The 25697-nt window shown below is 41.4% G+C and overlaps 1 protein-coding gene across 1 annotated transcript in view; it reads left to right on the top strand.

Annotated features, from left to right (window-relative positions):
- The first annotated feature begins 6497 nt into the window (after window positions 1-6497).
- The window catches only part of CDYL2 (chromodomain Y like 2), a 62797-nt gene continuing 43597 nt past the window's right edge, over window positions 6498-25697 (top strand). Inside the window, exon 1 of the mRNA XM_074582856.1 lies at window positions 6498-7142. Coding sequence (XP_074438957.1) covers window positions 7119-7142 — 24 coding nt within the window. The 5' untranslated portion in view covers window positions 6498-7118. The remainder of the gene's footprint in view (window positions 7143-25697) is intronic.

Genomic DNA, 25697 nt, shown 5'->3' with positions numbered 1-25697 from the left:
TACTGAATTTGTCAAACGTCTTCCCTTAAGAGAATCTTTCAGTTAGCTAAATCTAACAATGTTTTCTATCACCTTGCTATTTATGCATTCTTTATAATGATTCTAAAACATCTTGTCCAGCTAGTACTAATAAAACTTATCCTGCCTTCCTTTAATTGGCACTGTGCAAGTTTCAAATCCCACGTTGCATTACAACTTATAACATTCTTAGGTGTTTACAGAGTGTTATTTTTTGCTTAACAGAAGAAACCACTTGAGCTATCCACTTCACACTTCTATTTCTACCCACATAAAAATAAGACCATAAACCAAAGTCTCCAATACTGGACTCTTTACCTGATGTTCAGGATGTGGCAGGAATATAAGAAAATAACGTATGCCATTTGCTCCTTGCTCCTGCTTGAAGTATATTGTGATTTCCTAAATCTGTTCAAAATTCAACTGTTGAGCCATCAATTTTGAAAGCTCTGTATACACAAGAGTTCCCATATGAAATTTATTTCTACATGATCTACGCTTTCCCATTTTTTTCTTGCCTTAGTCGGAAAGTTAGCAAATCTTTCAAAAAGAATGTTTTGGCACCTTTCTATTACCTATGACAACATGTCAGGTGGAAAAATGGCATTTGCAAACAAGAGGGAGCAGAACATGGAAAGCAGTTATTTTTGGTGTCATTGGGAGGGACTGGCAAAAGAATCAATGTGTTCAGACAAAGACAAAACTGTCTTAATTTTCAACATAAGACACAACAATGATTAGCTTCAATCCTTGTTCCCAGACACGGTTCTAGTTTCATAAAACAAGATGGCGAATGCTGCAACTGCAGAGCAAGAGCAACCAGAAAAAGGAGGGGTGAACAGGTGTGGAAGGCACCTAAATTCACAGAGGTTAAAAGAATACTTCCACTCATTTGCATGTTTGTCGAATGAGGCCCTACATAATCCTTTATGCTCCAGAACAAGCCTGTGTCCTGGTAAAGCATCTTCTACAGTGGCTGTTATGTGGCTGTGATAATAATCCCTGGAAAACATACCTTTGCTGACTCACACCAGAAACCAATTCTGAGCCACTTCTATCTGATGCAAAGTCTTACTCACTACCAGGTTTTCTTCAGTGACTGCTGCTACGGAACACTGCTTCTGCTGGTGTTGTGGTTCAAGCCCAGCCAGCAACTAGGACCAGGCAAGCCGCTCGCTTGCCCCCCATCCCAGTTGGGACTGGGGGGAGAATTGGAATGGTAAAAGTGAGAAAAAAACTTGGGGGTTGAGACAAAGGCAGTTTAATAAGTAAAGCAAAAGCTGCACACAAAAGCAAAGCAAAACAAGGAATTCATTCACTACTTGCCATCAGCAGGCAGGTGTTCAGCCATCTCCAGGAAAGCGAGGCTCCATCACATGTCGTGGTTACTTGGGAAGACACACGCCATAACTCCGTCTTCTTCCCCCAACTCTATACACTGGGCATAACGTCCCATGGTATGGAATAGCCCTTTGGTCACTTGGGGTCAGCTGTCCCAGCTGTGTCCTCTCCCAACTTCTGCGCTCCCAGCCTAATTGCTGCCAGGGTGGTATGAGGAATGGAAAACGCCTTGACTGCTTAGCAACAACCAAAACCACCAGTGGGCTATCAACAGTATTTCCCATCCCAAATCCAAAACACAGCACCATACCAGGTGCTAGTAAGAAAGTTAACTCTATCCCAACTGAAACCATGACAACCGGTTTAGGGAAACATTGTTTTGACAGTGAAGTCTCCTCTAGCGTGGAAATTTCTGTACTCGTCTTTTTTTCTTACAATGGTGTACAGGATCTCTGTTTCCTTCTCCTGCGACACACCATTCCGTGCTTTAATTTTTACAGCAGTTTTTTTCTCCATCTCTCTTTTCCACGTGATGTCAGTCTTAAAATGACTGCAATGAACTGATCCTCATACTTGCATGGAGATCTCATAAAATCAATAGACCACATGAATCAGCTCACACAATCAGGGCACACACTATACTTAATGTGAAATATTTCCTATTGAAAGTAACTGACAGGTAAATATGTGCTAAGCAATGGGACGTCCTTATTTTCTAAGTCTAGATGGATAGTGACAAGTATATACAACTGCATCACACGGATTCCCATGTGAAGTATTACCATATTAATGTCTTCTTCCATATATCTTATCTGGCATCAATTTTTTCATGTATCCTTGGTCAAAGTTCCATTTTTCCCCATCCCAAAATAAGGCAAAATTATGTTTGCCATACTTAATAGAACAGAAGAGAACAGAACGACGAAGTTGTAAGAAGTAAAGACAGTTTTCAGAACAGCTGCCATTAAAATATACTTTCAACCCCAGAAAAGTTCTATTCTGTGGCATATGTTGTATACCAACAAATAAACATTACTTTGTTTTCTATATGTTATTGTTTGTTTCATGACACTGTGTTATTTCAGATTCTATTTCAAACGCTTCCTCTTGATGATAAGTAATTGTACATTATAAGATCCAAAGAAGGGTTTGGAGGAAGACATTAATTTAGCATCAGAATCAAACAATCACAACTACTTGTTTGCTTTCAAAGACAGCACAGCACAGGGCAAAGTCCATTGGGCTTTTCCCAAGTCTACTTCTTCTTATCACAAAATAATATAAATCAATTACTCAAAAAAAAGGCACCTTCCTATTCTCCTTTCACGTTCACCTGTTCTCTAATTTTTAGACGCTGTATGTATGCTAAGGACACCCTCATCTTGTTTTGCAACTCCTATTTGTCTTCATATCTTGGGTAATTTTTCTGCCAAGCTTCCTGTGGTATTTTAGCGCGCTCTCAGACCTAACAGGCGAGTATATAGCCCTCACAGTACCAAGCCCTAGGAAATCCATCATCCTGCCTATCACCCAGTCAGACCAGCGGCATCCTAAGTGACTCTCCTCTTCCTGCGGTAGCTCCTCACCATTTCCTGTCAACTCTTCCTCTATGAACTCGGTAAAACACTGTCTTTCATTTTCACCCTCACTGACTCTTTCCATGTTCTGGTCATCCTCCTTTCTTTGGTTAGAGATAGCCATCTGGTTACCTTGTTCCCTGCTTTCACTTGCAGCTGCTGATGCTAAAATATTCCCTTTTGCCTCCCATTATTTCACACAGCCAAGGCTTTGCTGAGCTTTCTCCTTGCATTCACCTTTTGTTCCTTGTCCTTCTCTCCTTCCTCTCATTCATGCCTTGTTTTTACCCTTTTCTCATTTAATTTTCATACCTTAGTACAGGAATTCTCTAAATTTCTCCATTTTCCAAATTATTCTCACCCATCCTTCAGCTTCCTCTTCAAGAGACAATGCGGTCCTTTACAGTGACTTTTCATAGAGCTTGCTGCCAAAATGCACTATTTGGCTCTACGCTCCTTGGGGGAACTGTATCATTGACTGTACAGTATCTACAGTATTTGCATAGCACTGGACAGACTGACTAAACAATCAATAACAAATCAATGGCACAGCTATGACAACAGTAGTTTAGCCTTCTGAAATATAATAGTTTCGGTTTTTAAGCTCATTCAGTCTGAGAGATAATTCCTGTAATTAAAGTAGTGGAAACCAGAGCATCCTCCAAACCAAAAGAAGCGTTCAAATGTGACGTATCGCACTTGGAATGCCTCCCTTGCTTGCATTGCTCTCTTGGGATGGGAAATAGGAGAAGGCGGCGAAACAATAAGAGTAATGAATAATCACATATTTAGCAAAAACATTCAGTTTAGAGTTGGTAATTTGTACAAAAATCTGGATATTGCAGCAATTTCATTTCAGAGTACAGATATTTCCATTTAAAGGCAATTAAAATTGGAAAATATGTATTTCCAGAAAATCTGTTATCAGAAACTTTAAAAAAAAATGGTAATAAGTTTAAATATTTCCATTTTTTTTCCAAAGACTCGGAGGTATACCACATGACTTGACTAGTTACAATAGAGACCTGCTGGGCAAATGAAGGTCACTTGGATTTTTTGAAAACTTAAAACCTTGTTTTCTGCTAAATGACATGGAAATACACTGAAACCACAATCAACTTTTCCTGGGTTTAACAATCACAAAACTCCTCTTTTTGCTCCTCACTATTGACGCACACACCATGGCATCCCAAGGGACTGTGTACTCTAAAACAAGGAATGAGTAATCAGGAAAAAGATGTTTCCCCTCTTCAAAGTACTCACTAAAGTATTCATCCCTTCAAAACTTACAAACTCATATTTGTTTGGATTTTAAATCTTATGGCAACAATATTGACGGTGTTAATGTGATCTAAACATTGTACAATGTAAACGAAATTTTCTAAAATATAAACCAGGTCATGGAGATTTCTTCCAATATGGTGCAGAGCGGGTTGTTGTAATTTAAGCTATCTGAGAGCAGAGTAACAGCAAAGCCCAGAAAGAACAGTCTGATTATTAGACCTATCTGGAAAGAAAAGACGTATATTCTTCTACAGCTTGGAAAGGGACATTTTTTTAATTCGTTCAAGACACCTCTGGTGAGAGTTGATACTATGAAGAAAGCCAACAGTTTCAGAGAAGGAATATTTTAGAATTCATCTGAAAAATGACTCACTGGATTTGACTGCCATTTTGTTTACTGCGGTGTAAAGCAGCAAAGTAATAGGTGCAATAAAGCAGACTTTGAAGAGAATTGTATTAAAATGTCTACTTATCGATGGAATATTGTGCTCAATGAGCACTCTGAAGAGCTGATTCACTATTGTAAACAATAAAAGTACTTTACAATAAGACAAAGTAATTGATTTATCAAGAAGAAACCATGGGGTGTGATTATTAAGTAACGCATTTCTTAGGAGTTAAGACATTTTTCTGAACTAATTACTAAAATCGCTAAAGGCATGGGTAGTTTTCAGTATTTCTTAATCCTCTCAACATTTTACTCTTCAAATATCAAATCCCAACAATCCAAATATGGCTGGCAAATTGGAAAGCAGACAACCCTCCCGTTACTTCAGTTAAGATGAAAAAAGTTACGTTTTACTTAAGCAGAATAGCTTGTCCTTAGGAATTCAACATTATCACATCACCCAGCAGACCACACAAACCATAAACATCTTTGAGCTCCAAACTACCATAAGATAGTTTTTATTGAACTGCAAGTCAATACTAAACAGGTTAGCTGGCAAGTTCATAATCACCAGAGGTAATATTCACAGTTCAGGAGATGAGGTCAATCAAGAGCTGGATGTGCATGTTTTATTTCCTGCTTTCATGATAAAAGGTGACAACGCTCAAAATACCCAAAATCGATATTTCAAACAGGAATCCTCTCAGTTGGAAGTCTTTGGCTTCACCCCACTTGGACCGCACCGGGATTTTTTGGTCATAAATGACATTTCAGAAATAATTCAGCGCTCGATACCAGTGACAGATATTAACCATGCCAAGACTTACTCTATTATCCTCAATAACCGGCCCCAACCTGCCACTCAGTCTGGGCAGTGCCAAGTCCCACCTCAACGTGGAGTGCTGCGTTACACAAAGGACTGAACCCAAGAGACGAAAAATGCCAGCACAATGAAGACGAACAGAAGCCACAAGCACAGCAAAGCCAGATGGTGGGGAAATGACTACCACAGGTCAGCTACGAGGTGAGAACATGGGGTCTAAAAGCCAAGGTGCGAAGAGCTGGTCAGAGCAAACGCTAATGGCGCTCCAAGAAAGATAATATTGAGCAGACGATCAACACTTTACCTGGAGAAACAAATCCTTCACAACACGAAGCTGCCAGAACACGATTAGATCCTCAAGCAGCCTCCACAGGAGCCCTTCGCTTCGCGGTGGCTGTGGATTCGCGCTAAGGGCCTTTCGCTGCACACCGGCTGCTGTCTCCTCAGGACTCCATCATGCCTGATGGAAAGTGGGGCTTCCTCTCGTGATGAGCTAGCTCGTCTCCACTCATGGCCAAATTGGTGTGAGAAAACCTCCTCAAGCTGGGAATCCCCGAGCAGGAGGTGTTGGGCGGTAATGGTGGATAAAGGCAGGCAGGAGGCTGAGGTGCTGCCTGGCTTGCTTGGCGCCATCTTCGCACAGGCCCCCTCCCTCAGGTAAGCCGCCGCGCTGGGCTGCCAGCGGCCATGGGGCAGCTCTTTTCCTCAGAGAAACGGCCCAGAAGGCTCCACCGTGGCAATGGCTGATAGCTTTGTGCCGCCCCATGTCCCACAGTTGCTTCGAAACACCAGCCACCCAGTGCCTCCACGTGAAGACCAGGTGGTGGGACGTCGGTGGCTTCCATTTCCTGGAGAGGGCTGGCTAATTTGTAAAATGGCTGCAAGGGAGCAGGAAAGGCCTCTCCTTGCCTGGCAGAGGGTGGGCGAGCGGTGGCCCTGACGCCCGCCCGCCCTCCCCAGGGCAGCCCCTCCTCGGGGGGCTAGCGGGAGAGACCCGGCCACCTCCATTTCCTCGGCGATGTCCATGGGGCGGGTGGGGCGGCCATGCGGCGCCGAGGGGGCGGGAAGGTGGCCGGCAGGGCCGCCCGAGGCCGGCGGCAGGGAGCCGGCCCCGCGCCCGCCTCTCCCCGCGGTGACCTTGGGCGGGCGGCGCGGCCCTCCCCGCCGCGCGGCCGCTCCTTCCCCCCCCCCCCCCGCTTTTATTTTATTATTTTTAATTTTTTTTATTTAATTAATTAATTAATTTGGCCGCGGAAAGAGTTTGAAGCGCTCCCGGCACGGAGCGGGGGGGCGGTGAGGAGGAGGAAGAGGAGGCCGCCCTCCGAGCGGCCCCGGGACTTTCCCTGCCGGAGGGCGCGGGGGGACCCGTCCCGGTCCCGGTGTGTCCGTTCCCCCCTCCCCGGGGCGGGGAGGGTGGCGGCGGGCGGGCGGGGTGGGGAGCTGGGGGGGGGGGGGGCGCCGGCCCCGCCGCCGCGGGGGAGACGCGGCTCCCGGAGCTGCTGCTGGTTACGCCAGCCCCGCCGCCTGCCTCTCTGCCTCTCCTCGCCTCTGATTCTGCGCACAGCCAGCCCCAAAGCCTGTCATTCTGCAAAACACAGTTTACTCAACAGAGAGAGCGAGTGGGGGAGCGGGAGAGAGAGGTGGAGAGAGGGAGACGGCGCGGAGGAGCCCAGTCCCGCAACCCAGCATGGCTTCAGGGGACCTTTACGAGGTAGCGGGGGGCCGCGGGGCCGGGGGGGAGCGCTGGGGGGGGGGGAGGGGTGCCGCCGGCCGGGGCGCCGCGGAGGGCAGCGGTGGTTGGGGCTGGGGAGCCGCTCCGCCGAGCCCTCGTAGTTGCCGAAGAGCGGAGGAAATCGCCGAGGGAAGGGCTGGGGTGGGGGGAAAAGGGCCGGCGTGTGTGCCGGGGGGGGGAGGGAGGGAGGGATGGAGCGGCTCCCTCCCTTCCCTCTGCCTCTCTCTTTCTCTTTCTCTCTCTACTTTCCATCGGGCTTGATCTTAGCAGGCCTTGCAAGAGAGAAGGAGGAAGGAGTGAAGGAGAGCGAGAGTTAGCGGTAGGATGGGGAGGCGATCGCAGTGCGATGAGCCCGGAGAGTGGAGAAAGTCCAGGTAAAGTCATAGGCGCTCTGGACGTGCTGAATGTGCAGATTAGTGCGAAAAAATGCGCCTTAGCGCTGCCGGCAGGCGCAGGGATGGAGGCGGCTCTGCGCCCGCTGTGCAAAGTGCAGGAGCCGGCGCCAGGTTGCTTCACCTCGCTGCCGGGGTGCTGCGGGGGCGGCGGCCGGGCCGGGCCGGGGCAGGGGGCCCGCGCTGCGCCCCGACACCGCGCCCGGCTCCAAAGTTTGGCGGGGGCCCCGCTGCGGCGGGGCCGGGCGGGCCGGGGTGCCAGGCGGGCCCCCCCCTTTCCTCTCTCCAGCCCGGCATGCGGCGGGGAGGGGTGTGTGTGTCGTCCCCCCCCCCGCCCTCTCCCCGGCCGCGATGCATCGGGCGACGGCCGCCCGGTTTTCCAGGTCGGGGGGAGGGAGAGAGAAAAGGGAGCTGGCAGGCAGTCGGCGAGACCCAGCCAAATTTTGACCTCAGGCACCCAGTTCTAATGCCCAAACTGAGAACAAGTCTAGCCACTCTTCCCCTGCCAGGGAAGAAGAAGGGAGAAAGGCAGAAATTAAAAATAAGAAAGGCTGGACCCGGGTGTTCTAAATATCCAGCTCCAGTTAGTGGAACCAGGGTGGAAGTCTACTATAACAAAACCAAACAAGACTGGATGTCCTACACTTCTTGGTGTGGAGCACCTCCTCAGGCTCCACGTTTCCTGGTGAAACGGCCATTTGTGTTGTGGTTGTCTGGAGCGCACAGTTTAAGGGCTAGGACAGAAACGATTGCCTTCCAGTTGGAACTGTGTGCCGATGATTAGGTACTGCTCAACCATCAGGGTGTGCTTGGGTGTGGATTTGCTGCTGCGATTCGTTGGCCATGGCTGGACTTACTCTCCGTTTGATGATCTTGAGGACTTACTCTCCGTTTGATGATCTTGACGAACAGCTGTAGGGTCTTAAGTGCAAGAAGTGGAGGATCTGTCAGGTTTCATGTAGACAGTTTTTACTTTGTCATGGTCTTTCAAATTCTTTAACAAAGGTCATAGTTAACGGGTGACATTGATCTGTTAGGACTTGACTGCTGAGTGGGACACAGACCTCCTTTCAAGTGAACACCACTTACTCCGTGGTGTTAACTTAGCAGAAGTACATGATGATTTGAATACTATCATTAACCTTTTCCCCACCATTTTGCGCTGTCATATTACTTTGCAATTTTAAGGATATTGCATGTCAACTGTATTGCTGCTGTGACTCCAACATAGCCAGTGGGAGTTCTGTGAAGAATAATTTTGACCCAAAAAAGCTAGTGATACGATTTTGTGTTATTAACTTGTGGGATGCGTAGAGGATGTTTGCCTGTTTGTGTCTAAGTTATCTTCAGATGTTTGGATTAGTTTTGGAAAGAAATAAAACTAGTACCTCTTAGGCTAAGGGTGGCCATGCTGGTTTAGCTCCTACTCATCATTAAAAAAATTCTGCTTTTTTGTGATCTCTGTGTTATTATGAGATGACGATGTTTGGCAGTTGGATGTGGGCTGTGCATTGAGTACTACTGTGTGGCACATGAGTGATGCTGCTCAAGTAGTAACCTGGCATGGAGGTGTTCTGTGAGAGAGCAGAGTTATAACCCCGTTTGCAGTCGGTTTTACGCCCAGCCACTTTGCAGGCGTTTGCATGGATGAATGTGAATTGTTAGTACTGTGGTTCAAAGCCTCTGAATCACTTCCTTTCTTTGTTACTCCATTTGAACTACTTTTGCTTATCATTGTATAATATGGAAAAATTGTATCCACCAGAACAGGTGAGTGGAAGTACGCCTATTCATTCCTTGTTGTGCGAGGTGTTTGGAATATGACCTTCTCAGCTGGTCATGGTGTAAAATCTTCATCTATGTGTCGGACGTATGGGGAAAAAGTATGTACAGGGTTTTGATTATCAATCCATCTATGTCTTGCATCTCCACTGTGAAGTTCTCCATGATGGAGGTCAAAAGAAATGTCTAGAACACTGAAGAGTTTGTATGTCTAGTAGGTAGCAAGTGTGTGGATGGTAGTAGCTTCATTTAAGAAACAACTCAGGGTTGCCTCCTTGCTCCTTACCATCCCAGAAAACCAACCACATCAAAGGGACTCATTAGAAAGAAGCTCTCACAGCTGTGATGTCCCACACCAGTTAGCACGTGAGATGAAGTCCTTTGTGCCTTAAGAGCTGACACCTCTGTTCTTGCATGGATAGAGCATTCTTTTTTGTCCTCCTGAACAAGTAAAGCATTATGTGGAAGGCAGGATGACCATTAAACAGTTTCAGGATTTTACCTTGAAATACATTGGGACTATTGGTGTAAATAAATAATCTGGGGCTCATGGTGACATTCCAAAGGTACACTACGCTCCTGATTCCTCTTTGACTCCATTAGTAATATCTGAGTCCTTCAAGGATTCTTACTGAACTTTAGAAAACAGGACAATAATGACCTCTGCAATTGGAAGTATTTAATACTGGCTGCAAAATTATTTTTGTTAAAGCCAATCATGATCTAGAAGCCATGATAAAGCACATTAAAAAATACAGTGTGTATTACCTATACTAACTTCTCGTATTTTGGTGGTACTCAAGAAACTTCAGCATAGAATTTTAAGTTTTGGAAATAGATGTGTATATTTATTCTGTCAGTTCATTAACTTTCTACTGTTGTGTTATTTTAAAAGGCTTTTCAACCTTTTAAACGTAAAGATAAATTCAATTAATATCTTTATATTGAAGCAAAATAAGGTCACAGACAAAATAACCTCAGTTTTGGCTAACTACGTGCCTTTTTCTAGTTAGGAATGGCTTCTAGTCACCTGACATACCTCCTATTATATTTCTTTTAGGACTGTGAAACTGGTACCAGTTTATTCTAGAAGCAAAAGAACATCCATTGTGAATTCCGTCTTTACTGGTAGTCAGTTCTACATTTGTGTATTAGAACCAAGACACTTTACATCAAAAGAGAGTTATTTCCATTATATGATAGAAGTTAGTGTTGAAGTTTTATTTTTGAATAAGTATTTTTTTCCTTTAACAGTAAGGAATGTTGTATATATTTTAGGGTAATTCTCAGGATATATAAAATACTAGTTTGGCTTTGTTTGACTTCCATGTGCTTACGACTTCAAGCTTTTCTGACTGGGTGAAAGAGTGATGGGATATTGCTTTTTTTTTTTTTTCCCCTCATAAGATGTAACCTGTTAAAGATTAAAGAACTATGGTGCATATTCCTTAGAAATAACAAACTGAAAATTACGGACAAACAAAAGGGTATTCACAGTGGCCTTCAGCCAGGCAGCCCTATTGTGCTTCGTGATTCAAAGACGCTGTTGGATGCGTTGATAGGAAATCCTCATTAATTTTGGTAACAAACAGAAAGGGTAATGTATTTACTCTTAAATACCAAGTTTGTTGATTGACATTAAAGTTGTTGTCAGTAATTTGAAGTAATATTTTGTATTTTCCATGTACAATTTAGCTCTCACATTTATGAACCCAAATATTTCTCTTACAAAGGCTCTGGTATTAGAAGTATATGATGTGGCTTTAGAGGGGAAAAAAATTCAATATGAATGGTGCACCTAACTTTATTTTTCCTAGCACAGAGCATCCTGTTTACTGCAATAAAATTCCTCTTTATTGATGATATATGAATCGGTTATCAGTATCATAGAGATGCTCATGAAGCTGACTTTGATGCTTTTTCTTTAATATTTTGGGGGATTATATACAATGAACACAATTAGACATTCAGGGACGATGCTGTTGAAATCTAGTCTTATTTTAACATTGTGTCAGATTATATTACACCACCTTAGGTAACTGATCTAAAGATTATAGCTAAATCTCTGAAGGGGACTGTCACATGCATATATTTCTGGATCACAGTCCTTGAAACTCAGCGGTTTTTGCATTAAAGTGTTGCTCTTTGTGGAAAAGTGATATTGTAAAAAATGGCGTCTTCTCACTGACGTGCTACAATGCCCATGGATGGGAAGCTTGTCCACCATAGTGACAGGTTTCGATTAAATCTTCTTCTGTTTATGCAGCTGCGTAAGAATGAGCTGCAGTTTATTTTAGCTCACATGATCCACCAGAAAGATAATGTGTTTCCAGATGAGTTACAACATCTCCCATTTATACCTGCGCTCAGGTACCAGCAAAGTCAAAACTTGAAGATAATACTGGCACTGAATCTTTACTACACGTGGAGACATGCAAATCGGAGAGAACGCTGCTGAACTTTTGGATGCTAGGTTTGGCTTGCAGATGCAGAGTTTAGAAAATAACCTTTGTTTTACAAAGTGAGGCAATGGAAGTTTTTGAGCATTACAGCTTTCCATCTTGCATCTCTTTCAATGGAGTCCCTGTTGAGGAGAGACACACACTTAAACCTGCTTATTGATCTGGAAAGCAGAAATCTATTTTTAAGGTATTTCACATGTGTATCCTCTAAGACAGAGGTGACTCGCAAGAAGATGGTGTATTTACGTAAACATTATTTCTCAACTTAAATCAACCTCTTTATTGATATAATAGTTCCATGTTGAAGGAACAAGACTGGTTTCACAAGCAGAAAACAGTGACTGCAAGTAGGATCTGGGGAATATAGAACAGAGTTAAGCGCCTGCTCCTCAGAACGGCGAGCTATGGGTGCAGTGCTGACTTCAGTAATGCCGGGCTTGTTCCCACCAGTTAGTCTGTAACACCTTATTTCCTTTTAGTGGAAAAGCTTTCTTAACAACTATTTTGAAGAATCGTCTATTTCTCCATACGTTGTCATTGATCTATTATCAAAATCAGTTTTTAGAAGACGACTCCTCAAAATAAAGTAACCTGTGACCAATATTACCCTCAGTTGATAGAAATCTAGAAATCTTGCTGCCTGATGAAAGTTTTCAGAACTCTATTCCAAATTGAGTGTGATTTGCAATGCAGACAGTATTCTTCAATCCCAAACTGGGCAATCATCTGGACAAGAGATTAAACTGAGGTATAAAGCCAATAACAAAGAGTTAACCTGAGGTCCTTTCTGCCGGGTCTTGTAGTTCTCTAAATTAAAGATACTGAGTGAGTTTCTAACTGGGTAACTCTGGCAATATTCATTATTTTACTAAGAAATTCCAGCATCGAGCTGCATATGGAACATTACAATGCACATAATGACTGTCTTGTTTACCTACAATGTCACTCTGTTACCACGATTCCAACTTCCTCGTTACATTGTAAACTACTTGGCATATTTTGGGATACTGAAAACCAATTGATTTCTTATCCATGTTACCGTTTTGTTACAATCTTGATGAAGTCTTTTATCTGGATCGAGTGTAGTTTATCTCCAGGTAGGCGCCATAAGCATTCTCCTTGCTTGAAAAGGCTACAGAAAATATACTCTGTATCGCGCTCTAAAGCCTAAACATGCCGTGAAGATTTTCCCACCACCAAAGCCGCTGAACTGAAGATGCTTCCCTTCATTGTCCAGGTTCAGTGTTCCTACCTATCTGAAGATTAAAATGACCTAAATTTTTGTAGCGCTTTCTGAATGATAAATACAGCGCTTTACTTTGGGTTGGTCTTCCATTCAAAATTAAAATTCAGCAATAAACTCATTGTTTAGGAATTGTTTCTGAAAGTTAATATATTTAGAGAGAGACAGTTCAAATAATGGCAAAATTTAAATGTGGTCTAATATTGAAAGAAATTGGCTAATTATTTTTTTTAAATCAATGGAGTAATTGTGATGGCCAGCTATGCTCTAAATAGCATTTCTTTGTCCATTCATTTGACTTTTAACAGTATTACAGTTTCTTGGCTGTGTACATTTTCATCAGTGCAATCCCCTTTTGTTGTTCCTCCTTGCCCATGTATTTTTCAGACGATTTCTGCAGCATGTTTTATGACACTGGCAAAAAAAAAAAAAAGATCAATTAAATTGTTAACCGTTCCTTGAGTTTAAACTATTAGAACACTAAAACACACCAAACAATTTAAACTGAAATATGTGCAATGTAGGGCAGCTAATAGTGGGATATGTGAAGGCTGTCTTGCTTTACATTCATGCAAATGAGACTATTCTGTTTTGACAAAAGGAAAATCATCCTTTTGGCCTGATGAACAACAGTGTCACACTCTTTGTTTATTATCAAAACTTTAGACTGGTAACATTGCAAGATGAAGGGAAATACACTTCAATCTCTTTTCTTCAATTACACAGAGAAAAATGTAGATTCCAATACTACTTCAATAGTATCTCACTATCAGTCATAGTATACAATATTGTAGCAAATCTATTAGGTCTCTCAAAACTTTCACAATAAGTTGATACAATTGACCTGTGTAGGAAAAAATGATTCTTGTTGTGGCTTACCAAAGAAGGGGCAATAGGTGGACTCTTGCAGGATTGTAAACGGTAGCAGCAACATCGGCAGAATACAACAGAACACTAAAGCAAAAACAGTATTGAAAATATCTGTCAAAAGGACACTTTTCTTTGAAAACAGCAGTTGCCCTACTTGGGTTTTGCTAGATTTCTCACAGGCCACCCACAAAACGTGCAGACCATTCCTTCAGAGGGGCAAAACAGGAACAATGAGGATATTTTCATCCATAAGGCACTTCGCTGCATTTATTTAGATTTTGTGGGGTTTATTTGAAATCATCTTATAATAACGTAATCACTTACATGTGCTCAGCACCCAGTGGATTAAGAAGGGATACAAGGGACTACACACCACTAAGTCTGAGCTCCATTGCGTACAAATCAGTAGCACCTATAAAAAGAAATAGAATCAGCAGATATATGTGGACATGTCTTGGTTTGGAGAAGAGTTAACATGAATTTTTAGAGGAAAGTCACATCTCACAGGACTCTTAGTCAATATGTGGATAAGAATGGCTCTGGCTGGTGTAAATGGATTTTCAAAAAACCGTCTGGTAAGATCCCACAGGAGCGGCTACTAATGGAACAAGGCTGTGGTCCAGAAGGGTTGGTCATCTCTTAGGCTACCTGGTTCACAGGGAGGAAGCAATGAAGGGTGGTTATGGTAGAGTGTCCAGACATCAGTACTGGGACCTGTGTCGTTCAACAGAGTTGTCAATTATTTGAAAAGAATTGCATGTACTGCTGATAATTTATAGATTATTATTAGCATTGTCAAGAGAAAGGCTGACAGTGAAGAGCTGGATGAGAGCAGCTGAAATACAGTGTTTATAAATGCAAGCTAATGATCAAAGGAAAGATAATCCTGACTATACATGCATAACAATGAGCCCTGAAGAAGCTGTTACAATTCAGGAGAGATCTTGGAATCATTGTAGAAAGTTTTTGGGTGTGTCTACGTTTGTATTTTGATTTGGATCAGGTGCGTGCTTTTGAAGTGAATCTCCCCATGATCCCCATTTACCACACCACCCTTTGCATCACAGAATTCTCTTGAAGAGCAGTGACCACCCTCCCTTCAGACAAAACTAAACCAAAAAGTGTGTTCCAGCTCCTAATGGGTGTCCGGTCCATGGGACCAGGCTACTGCTTATCAGAGGTAAACCTCAAGCAAAGAGAATTTTGTGTGTTATTAAAAAAAGCAATTGAGAATGAACTGGAAGATGATCACCATCTTGTCACTGTGCGATACCATTGTGCTTCCACATCTGCAGTCCTGCACCCACTTCAAGAAGACCACAGAACTAGAAATAATGCAGAGAAGAGCCACCAGGGTGTTGCATGGTACGGAATGGCTGTCAGTGACCAGACACCTTATGACAGCTTTCTGGCTGGCAGAAGAAGTGATGGAGGAAGATATGAATGCTATGGAAAAGGGATGATCAGTTAATCCAGTGATGAATGCTATTTCTCATTTCACAAGAAAAAGCATGCAGCAAATGAAATGGTTAGGCAAATGACCGAAACAGAGGAGGTACTTCTTCACAGTATTTAAATCTTGGAACTCATTGCCATGGGTGTTGTGGAAGTCAGAACTGTAAATGGTTTCAAATGGTGAAACAGCTTCTTGGAGGATAGATCCCTTTATACCTTTCAGCACAAAAAAATCTTTAAACTGCTAATGGCCAGAAGCTAGGAGGGTAGCGCAAGGCATCTCGCTCCACAGATGCTGTTTCCTAAGCACCCAGTGCTAATTTCTGTTAGAATATACAACATGTTGAACTACATGGACCTTTAGTCTGACCTCGTATGGCAGTTCTTAGTTTTGTACTTACTACAGTCATTAAACAAACATAGGTATTGACTAAGATGTTGATACGGTCTGCAGAGATCACAAACATACTTGCCTTACAAGTTGTATTTTGGTATTCTAATTACTAATCATTGTCAATTAGTGTCCTTGCAAACTAAAGGACAAATCAGAATAGTGGGTTCGGTTTCCAACACAGAAAAAGTCCATTTCTGTTTTAGAGACCTCATAGTGTAAACTTCCAACAAGATGCAACAGGAGGTAGAAGCAAACAAAAAAGAGAAGAAGGGAGGAGGTGATGAAGTAACATTGAATCAAACATGCATAATAAAAATGAAGTTTTGGCTCATTGCCATAGCGCTGGCTAATAACTGGGGTAAAAGGGACAAAGATAAACTAGTGAACATTTAAGTAAACGCAGGGAATGATGCAAATGATCAAGTCAGTATTATCAGAAAGTTATATTAATGTAATAAAATGTTTCTAATGAATAAAACCAGCTGTCTCCTACTTCGATGAGAAAAGCATTTCAGCATCTAAAAAGGTTTATCCACAACTTTTCTGTATTTACATTTTTGGATGGTCTTGGTAGGCTTCCTTAATGCTGTATAGGGTCGTTAATACACATTTATCGATCTTTAAAGGACTCGCCTGAACATACATGAAAAAGCCACGAACTTTTAACAAACCCATCAAGTTGCTATTGTGTTGGGGTTTTTTCCAGAAATGGTGATTACTAATATACTGAAATATAAACAGTCGAATTTCTAACTGACCGGCTCAACTTGTCAAATTCTTTCACAGATACAAAATTACCTTTTTTTTGACATCACTTTGAAGTCACTGCGATGAGCAGTGGTATTGTAAACTGTTCTCAGCTGTGAGGCTGACTACAGGGAGAGAGCTTTGCTTGTGTATCCCATTAGTCTTAGTAATAAGACAGATATTACAAAATAAAGTGGGATATTACATAGTTTTTTAAAAGACTACTTTGTAAAATTTGTTTGACTGCGCTAATGGAGTTTCATTTAAATGTTATGCAGTTGAAATTTTCTCTAATAATATTTTTGAAGCCATTAAATCATTTCCTTTTTTGGAGAAGGAACTGTTTTGCAAAACATAAAATCACATTATCACGTTAATACGCCTGATGAATTTGTCTTTCAGAAATCTTTGTGCGATAGGTTTCAGGTGTTTTAGCACAGGAAGTCTGACAGGAGAGGTGCTGGGGAATTCCTGCTAAATACAGTTCACACGGAAAGAACGTGCACAGTAATACCTACTGGGCTCATAAATGGATTCTAAGACTTTTAGACTGCAAAGTGTTGTACACAACGTTTTTTTGGTAATTAATTATCATAAGGGAGGAATAGCGGAGTCAGTGCAAATGTGAATGCATGAATTTAGGATGACACAGCATGAGAAGACCCGTGATGAGAAGTGGGTGAACTTCTCAGAGGAAGTAGCAACCTTTTAGGTTCAGCAATGGTACAACATAGCAGTAGAGCTTCAAATTAAACAGGAATGTGACTCAAGTATCAAAATCCATACAGAGAGGAGGATGGAGACTTTCTGGATCCCAAATTAAGTACTAGGAATTCTACGGAACACTACATTTATGTACTAAAATGCCTTCACATGACTGCAGGGGAAATAACCTGGAAGTTCTTGAAGGAATAATACCGGCTGATGAGGGGCAATTAAAGCTTTGTGATCTGACTGCAATTAACTGGAAGCGAGACTGTAATAGAGGCTGGGTGCACAAACTCAAGCTTTTCACAATCCAAAAATGTGAAAAGTTGAAAAGCAACTTCCACTGTTGTGTAATTAAATAATACTGCTGGGTCATAATTTTATTCTGAAAGTTTCTGTGCTGAAATGTCAGAACCAATGTACTGCAACAGTCAGGAAAGGTGACGGTAAAGGTGCCGAGGAATTTGACAATGTTTTTGCAAGTAGTCGCTATTATATACTTAATACTACTATATACTGCAGATTAATACATAATAGTATACAGTATTTGTTTAGTCAGCAAAATACACCATAGTATGGAAACAGTGATAAAAGTAACAGGAAACTGAGAGAAGTAATAGGTATCACCTTCAGGTCTTCGGCAGTAGAAGAGGTGAATTATTTTTCAAAAAATTTCCAAGTTTTTACACTTACACCTGGAAATGCAAAATGACTGCTTTTCTGTCTTTATATATAAAACCAAAGCGTGAGACACACAATTAAATAAAAAATAGACAATTCAGACTCCAAAACTTAGTAACACTGAATGTTTCTGTTACTTACCTTATGTCCTGATAATGTCTTATGTACAAGAGAAGCCCTAATCCTCTGTGCACTGATAATACACAAAAGATGCAACAGAAACCCTGGAGAAAGTTGTGTTTGATAATGTATTTTTACACATACCGGGGAAATAGCGGCTCTTTTACTTTACACCCACAGGAACACTCATGTTTCTTAGTAAAATAAAAAGGGTGAGGCCCTGGTGAGGCCAGCTTTTATGGCCTTCTCACTCCCGCATTTTATTTGCCTCTTGGTGTCAAGAATGGCAATCCTCAATTAACGGGGAATCGTTGGCGTCTCGGAGCAAAGTTGTTTGGCATCGCAGGGCTGAGCAATGCCTTCAGAGCTCAGGTGATTTGGATCAGCTCCTTCCTCTGACTTCCCTTGCATTTAGAACCTGCTGTTTTGTCCATAATACTGATGTGTTAGTACCTTTAAGAAGCTGAAGTGTAAATACACCATGAGACGATGCGGCGGGACCTGACGGCAGCAAAGGGGTATCGGAGTGCTCTGCCCGTCCGATCTCCTCAGTCACAAAGACCGTTTGGAGGCCACTGGAAGGAGACTCATCCACCCGTGCATGGCCATGCACTTGCATCAGATGACAGATTACAGCAGGAGTGCCACGGTGGCCTTGTTACCTCTCGCTGCTGACTAAGACCTATGCAAACAGTACGTTGTATGGCATTTATCAAATGGATCAAGATAACAAAAATTCCAAGTTCTAAAGAAGACATCCTTTTTTTTTTTTTTATTGTACACATCATGAGCTTTGGATTATTATTCTCATCTATCTTTCATTACACTGATTGATAGAATGCATTTTCATCAAAGAACAGCATGGCTCAACATGTGGACTGCCTGTTGGAGTTCATAATCTTGTATGAACTGTTGTTCTTGCTGCCTCAGAAAGCTTCAAGGAATTGCTAGAAGAATTGATGGAAGACTGCTGTTTCTCCCGATTGAATAAAATGTCCCCTACCCTTGTCATGAGCGCCACAAAGGACGCCGGATCTTTTTCCTGCATTGTTTGACCATCCTACGCGTTGGCTTTCTGACATGACATTACTTATAGTATTTGTAGTGAGTGCCAGTGATACCACATTTCTCCCTCTTAGAAGTGGTATCAAATATTGCAGCATGTGCATGGTTACCGCTTATTGACAAGCTACTGTGGGCTGTGATTTGAATTGTTCTGCAACTGTGCTGCTGTTATTTTTTGTGCTTCATCCACTCATATTAAATACCGCTGACAACCTGCTGCGTTTAGAAGACAAAGGCAGGTCTCCTTTCAACGTGAACTGGACCTTCTGTGTGTACCATGAATGATGCAGTTTTCCTCCCCTGCTGTTACCTGCTGCTCTTGTAGTTCATTTAGTACACAGAGAAAATAGTCTTGCTTAGTGATCAATTAAGATATCTAAACTACTCTTTTATTTTGGATATGCAATCTGCATTGCTCTTACATCTTAGAGTATAGACCTCTTGATTTTCTACAGTCCATTTCAAGATGTGTCCAAAGTGCAGTTCACAAAGCAAGGACAACATCCTTTAATGCTATTTTATCCCCAAGCCACAAGGCAGAACTCCTTAGGTAACTGAAACAATTTCTGCCTTAACGTAATGCTTCTGTAAAATTCCTAGATTCCCTTATTAATTCTAGGGTTTTGTGCAGCTCAGAACAGCTCTAACAGAATTTTCCCTAAACATCTTTCTTACTTCATGTCCGGCTGCTGTTGCTCCCTTCAGCACCAAAAGGCAGCCATTCCAAGATCACAAGCATCCCCGGTAATCTAAAGTTGCGGTCTAATGGCAGTTGATCTTTCAAAGCGCGGGGTTACGCACTGAGGATGTTGTTTAGTACTGAGAATCACAAAGGTATGTTTTGGATGTGTATTTAAATGCATACACTTTTACAGGCATTGAGGGGATATCTGGGGATTGCCTACAGATATTTAGTATTTGATATATCACTTATTCAAGATTTGGAAAGTACTTGAGTAGTAAGCCTCAGGGTTAGCAGAGGAACTGCCTGATAAGCCTTAGATCTCACAGAAGAACTGATAGCAAGACCTACCTTTTCATTCCCCCGCTGATTATACAGCAGTGTAACAGGGCTTTGCAGTGACAGATAGAGTGGAACTGAGGGAGACAGAAGATGAACCAAGGCTGGTTTCCAGTCAGGGTATCATTTTTTTTCTCTTTTGGAGTGACTAGTCTTCAGCTTCATTTCTGAGAAGGTTACTTGAACCTCTGACTCAAACAGAGACATCTCTGAATGGGGTAAACTGGTAGCTGCAGCACTTCTGGGACAGGAACTGCAGCCTGCAAGGAGCACGTTCCCCTTTGCGAACATGGTGGCAGCTGCTTTCGATCTGTGGCTTCTCGCTGCTATTGTGTGAGGGAATCACACTCTCTGAGTTTCAAGAGCCACAACAGAGAGGAAGTAAAGCTGTGGCTCATTTGGGACTGGGTGTTATTTTAATGAGCTTAATGAGTCCTATATAGGACTGAGAGTTTCTTCGGAGTTCTCGGTCCTGCAAAGCAAACACTCAGTCTGACCTTTGAGCCTTAAACATGATGGAGCTCTAAAAAACTGCACCAGTTCTATACTGCACCAATTTCAGCAACATGAGCAGCCCTGATGTAAGTAGCTCACCCGCTGTGAGCTGTTTGCAGCGTCAAGTTGATCAGACTTCTCTGAACAGAACCCAAATGACATTGTACTGCAAATGGCTTCCACTGCCCCAGGTCACCATGTTCACAGACCTTCACAGAAGTCCAGGAGGTTCATGCTCACGTGGAAACAAACTGATCTACTTTGTGAAATACGTACCCACAGAAGATAAGGAGCTGGCATTTTCATTAACCAAACTCATCACATGGTTAATGCTGAAACGTTCATGAATGTTAATATTGTTCTGGTAAAACATGACCGGTAAGGATTCATTTCGTATGCAGTGTGGACACTGACCTTCAAAGGCCAAAATTCATTGCAGCACCATTTATCTCATTTTTAGCAAAGCAGGATGGAAGGAGATCTACTCTACAGTCAACTCCTCATCACAGTCAGCCATGTCATACAATCACTGTCATCAAAAGAAATGGATTATCGGGATGAGACTGTCTTAAAAGGAGCAGGGTTCTCACCCTCTCCTCCTAAAGTTAAGGTTGCTTCTGGAAAGGGTTTCTGACACCTGTGTCCCACAGTGGTTCGGACTGAAAATGCATTGGAGGAAAGACTCAGTCAGGCAGCAAACTCTCAGGCCTCCTCGACAGAAAAAACGTTCACCATAGAAACCTAAAAATGACTCAGGGCGATGAACTGGTATCGTTTTAAAAGAAAAGTACTGTCACACCTATTTTCTGCCTACAGTACGATTTTATTAATGGAAATGTATTGTAAATTATATATTCTTGGACAGTCTACTTTGGAACACTCAAAAAATAAAAAAATTACTTTTATAAAATTATTCCAGTGTGCTTTAATACCAAAAGCTGAGAAATATGGTAGATATACCAAGAAAATTAAAAGCCCTAGGGCTACATGTTTTTATAAAAGTCATTTAAAAAACAGAACTTCAACTAACCAAGTTGACCTTGTTTGTTCCAGTGCTGGAGAGATTTGGTTGTGCCTAGCTGTGAGCAGTGCACTGTTTAAATAACATATCAGAATCTACCAGTGGTGTCACGCTTTCTGACTTCTACTAAGACATCATCTATAGCTTTTGACTCAGATGATTAGGGCAATCTCTGATATGCTAGGTTCTTCTGTCACTTACAGGAACATAATTTATGTATATTAAAAAAATTAATGCTATCCTACTATTTGGTAAAGCTATCTTTCCCTTCCTTTTTTATGAAGCCTTTTGAAAAGTTTTTCAGGTATCTAAAACGAAAAGATACCTGAGGGTCTGGCTCTTAAGCGAAAATATTCACAACTTTCCAGAATGCTCGTGGTGCAAAGGGTTGTGTCTCTCTTCCAGCAAAATGAAGGCGTCCTAGAACACAACAGGATTGCTGTACCTTTCCTTATGATAGATCTGTGCTGCTCATTTATGCGTGTGTTCCTCAAGAAGGTAGTAAACGTCCCCTGTGACATATGGATAAGGCAGTCACTTTCTTCACCAGCAAGGACATATAATTTCAGCAATATGTACAGTGATTTCAAAATCATTCCTAATCCCAATCCACTTGTTCTACTCCGAAGGCTCTAAGGCACTTCCTCTGTGCTCAGCCTTTTCTGTGTTTCTCCCATCCTGTCCCTTTGTGCTGCTAGTGGAATTTCCCTGGATGTTGCTGCCATGTCTTGGGAAGTCATCCGGCAGCCCTGCAATCCCCACTGCCCATCTCCGGCTCTCGGGCACCCACTGCCTCTCTCTGCGGCCTCTCCGCGTAGGAAAGCCTGGAAAGTAAGACAGGCTGTCCACAGCTGAGTCCACCAAACACTTGGCTTCAAAATTAAGTTTAATATGTACAGCTTTCTTGTAGGCTACAAAAGTATTATAAGGACAGGGAAGTGTAGCTTATATACTTTCATCAGTGAATGAAAATCTCGTCATACTCGGCTGCCCTGGACCAGTGAGCTCATGTCCCACTAATGCAAACTGCTGCCTGAATTTACCCCATGGAGTTCCCTGATCTCTGAAATGCAGAACTGGCTTATTTTAGTAGAAGTTGATTCACTAGTCATGGATTTAGTTTGAGGAAATCATGTCATTTTTGGTTCGCTGTCTGCTCTAAAGTGACAGCAGTTCTTTTACATACCCCAACCGTTTCAACAAACTATTTAATAAGTTTGAGGTTGAGAAGAAAATGCTGTTACTTCTTCATTTCCCACAACACGGCTTATGGTGAATCACTTGAGCCTAGTGAATGGTTTCTCAGGTCAGCCAAACCAACTCCTTTCTTATTTTTGGGCACATGTATGCAAAAGATACTAATCCTTTGGATAAAAAGACTTGAATGTACTTTACTATGGAAAAAAATATAGAAACCAGTAAACTCAAACTATTTAAACTCTTTCTTACATATGGTTAGTGCTTTATATGCCTGCTTTCAGAACATTCTTAAAGTGTTATGTTTTAATTTGTTTATTTAGTATTTTTTTTAATTCATAGCACGTGGTTTTAAAAAACCCAAACACTGAAAATGTAATTTTTTTAAAGGTAGATTAATAAATTTTTACAGCACGTGTAACTTTCATATATTACTTCTTTTGCACTTACCTAGTGTTATGACTCTAAATAAATTCAAATAAATATTTAGCACTTGAATTTTTCACAAAGGAATGAGGATATTGCTGTCCTGTTTCAGAAAGGGTACAGATTTGTGCGGATGTAAAGCAGTTTGTAGACAGATGTGGGTAATTATATAGTTGTATGCAATGATCCCGTACAGCACAGGGGAAAACTGTTCTCTTTGTCCATATGACTGAACACATGGGTACAGATTTAAGACAATAAGTAGTGAACTTTTTGCATAGCAGGAATAAAACTGGGGAGCAGAACTGAACGGTGCACATCTTCCTTACATTAAATTTTTCCTTTTTCTTTAGTCAAAATTGTGCCATCTTTAAGAGATGCATTATTTTTCTAAGCAATAAAACAAAGAAAATAAGTGACTTACATTGATCTGGTGAATGCAGTTGTTATAGTCCTGCACTTCATCATAAAAATGTTCTCCCTCAAAATTATACAAAATAACATGAATTTGAACTTTAAACACAAGTGATGAACCCTAACACTTCTGATGGAATTTTAGAATAGGGCTTCTGAAGCAGCTACAAAATTTTAGACAGAGCCACCACATTAGCACCCAAATTTTACAAAACTTAAAGAAATATGGAGACCATCTGTTCAGTTAGCTGCAAATCACTTTGCAGGATTTAAGGTCTGGAAAATTAAATTAGATAACAGAGAGATAAAAGGTACCAGTGGCTGAAAGTTAGAATTGAGACACACTTTTTAACGTTAAGGTTATAGCATCTTATTTATAGCACTTAGAAAGACTCACTAACGGCAATGGTGTACTTTCTGCGAATCAGTTCAAAATAAGATGCGATGATTTTCTAATAGAAGTTGTTCTGGGACCTGGTGCAGAACTGCTGAATGAAAAACATTCCCGTGGAACCCAAGACAGGCTAGATGGGTATAATTGTCCCTTCTGGCCTTCAAATCTGTGAATCTGTAAGTAATGCCAGGACGGACAAATAATCAAGTCTGCGCCATCACACTGAAAAGGAATGTAGGTTCCTCTTAAATGGAAGTGGCATCGGTACTTCTTTGGTGCCACGGTATACAAAAGTTATTCTAGATCTGTATTCTAGGTTTCTTTCAAGATGTTATCAAGACACTACATCCCCGAACATTTTATAACCTAATCATTTGTCAAAAAAAGAAAACTTTGGTCACATTGAAAAAAAATGTTGTGTTATCATATGGCATTCGCTCTGGAAGGTCACTGTTATTTTAGTGGTTTCATATTTTTCATTTTTAGAATATACTACACAATAAGCACCTAAAATGCTAGAAAGCTCAAGCTCCAACATGCAGAGTCACTTCCACCATTATTATTAGAACATCTGATGAACAGGATATTATTAGCCTTTTACTTTAGACAGTGGTTAAAAACCTATAGTTTTAAGAGAGGCACGGTGACCAACTGGTCCAGCATGAGTTCTAGTGTGTGAATAAAGTGTATATCACTCTCATGTAGCAGAAATTTTCGGTACTTTATACTGTTACAAATAACAAACTATTTCAGACTCTAGCTCTTTAGAATTATAAATTTTCTCCCTGTACATATTTAGATTATCACAGGATGCCATTCATTGAACAATGCCTACAGTTACTTACATAATTAGATTCCATATTGCTGACTTAGGAGTCCTGTAACTACACAGGCATTAGACAAGGAAGAACCTAGATCCTAAAAAACAAACTTTGGGGTAGAAGAGAGCTTGAAAAATCTCATTGTTCTCTAAATATCTACCATTAAAAAACTGAAGCCAAATAGATTTTCATGTTGAAGAAAAAATGCAATTATGTTCCTTACACAAAACTGAAGTGGCTTATTGATTAACGTGGACAGGACTCTCCACTGTTAATACGTACAGTATTATGAAGGGCTTAAAAAAATAAGAAAGTACATCACCAAACAATTGAAAGTGGAAAGATTTCAGACATTTTTATTATCTTGACTAAAAATGTTTCATATTATGTAGCCATGAGAGGAAGCTACTAAGCACCTCAGAGTGCTCATCTGAGTAAGAAAAATTTCCAACAAAATGTAGGAGGTGTGCAGGTGATTTATACACTTTGTTCTTCCTTACTGTCACCTTCAGAAGACTCTTTCTAGGCATTGAGAGAGAAACTGAAGGATGTTCCTCATTCCTTTTTCCCCAGTGGCTGTCATCTAACTAGCATGTATCCTTACACGTGTTGTAAAATACACAGATTCCCTTTAAAAGTAATTCACAGGTGTGAACTTGCCTTTTAAAATCCACACTGCCTGTTTGTAATCGTGTGCATTAATGGAATCAACAAGGCAGAAATTGTAAAGATAATGTAGCATACGGTACTGCATGTGCTGGATTTGCCCTGTACTGCACATTGCATGTTCTGAATACTGCATGTGACATTCAGCAGCCGAGGGCAA

This window comes from Larus michahellis, chromosome 4 (assembly GCF_964199755.1).
Source record: "Larus michahellis chromosome 4, bLarMic1.1, whole genome shotgun sequence".
NCBI lineage: Eukaryota > Metazoa > Chordata > Aves > Charadriiformes > Laridae > Larus > Larus michahellis.
The sequence above is the reverse complement of the archived record's forward strand: the minus strand, read 5'-3'. Positions and strand labels throughout refer to the sequence as shown.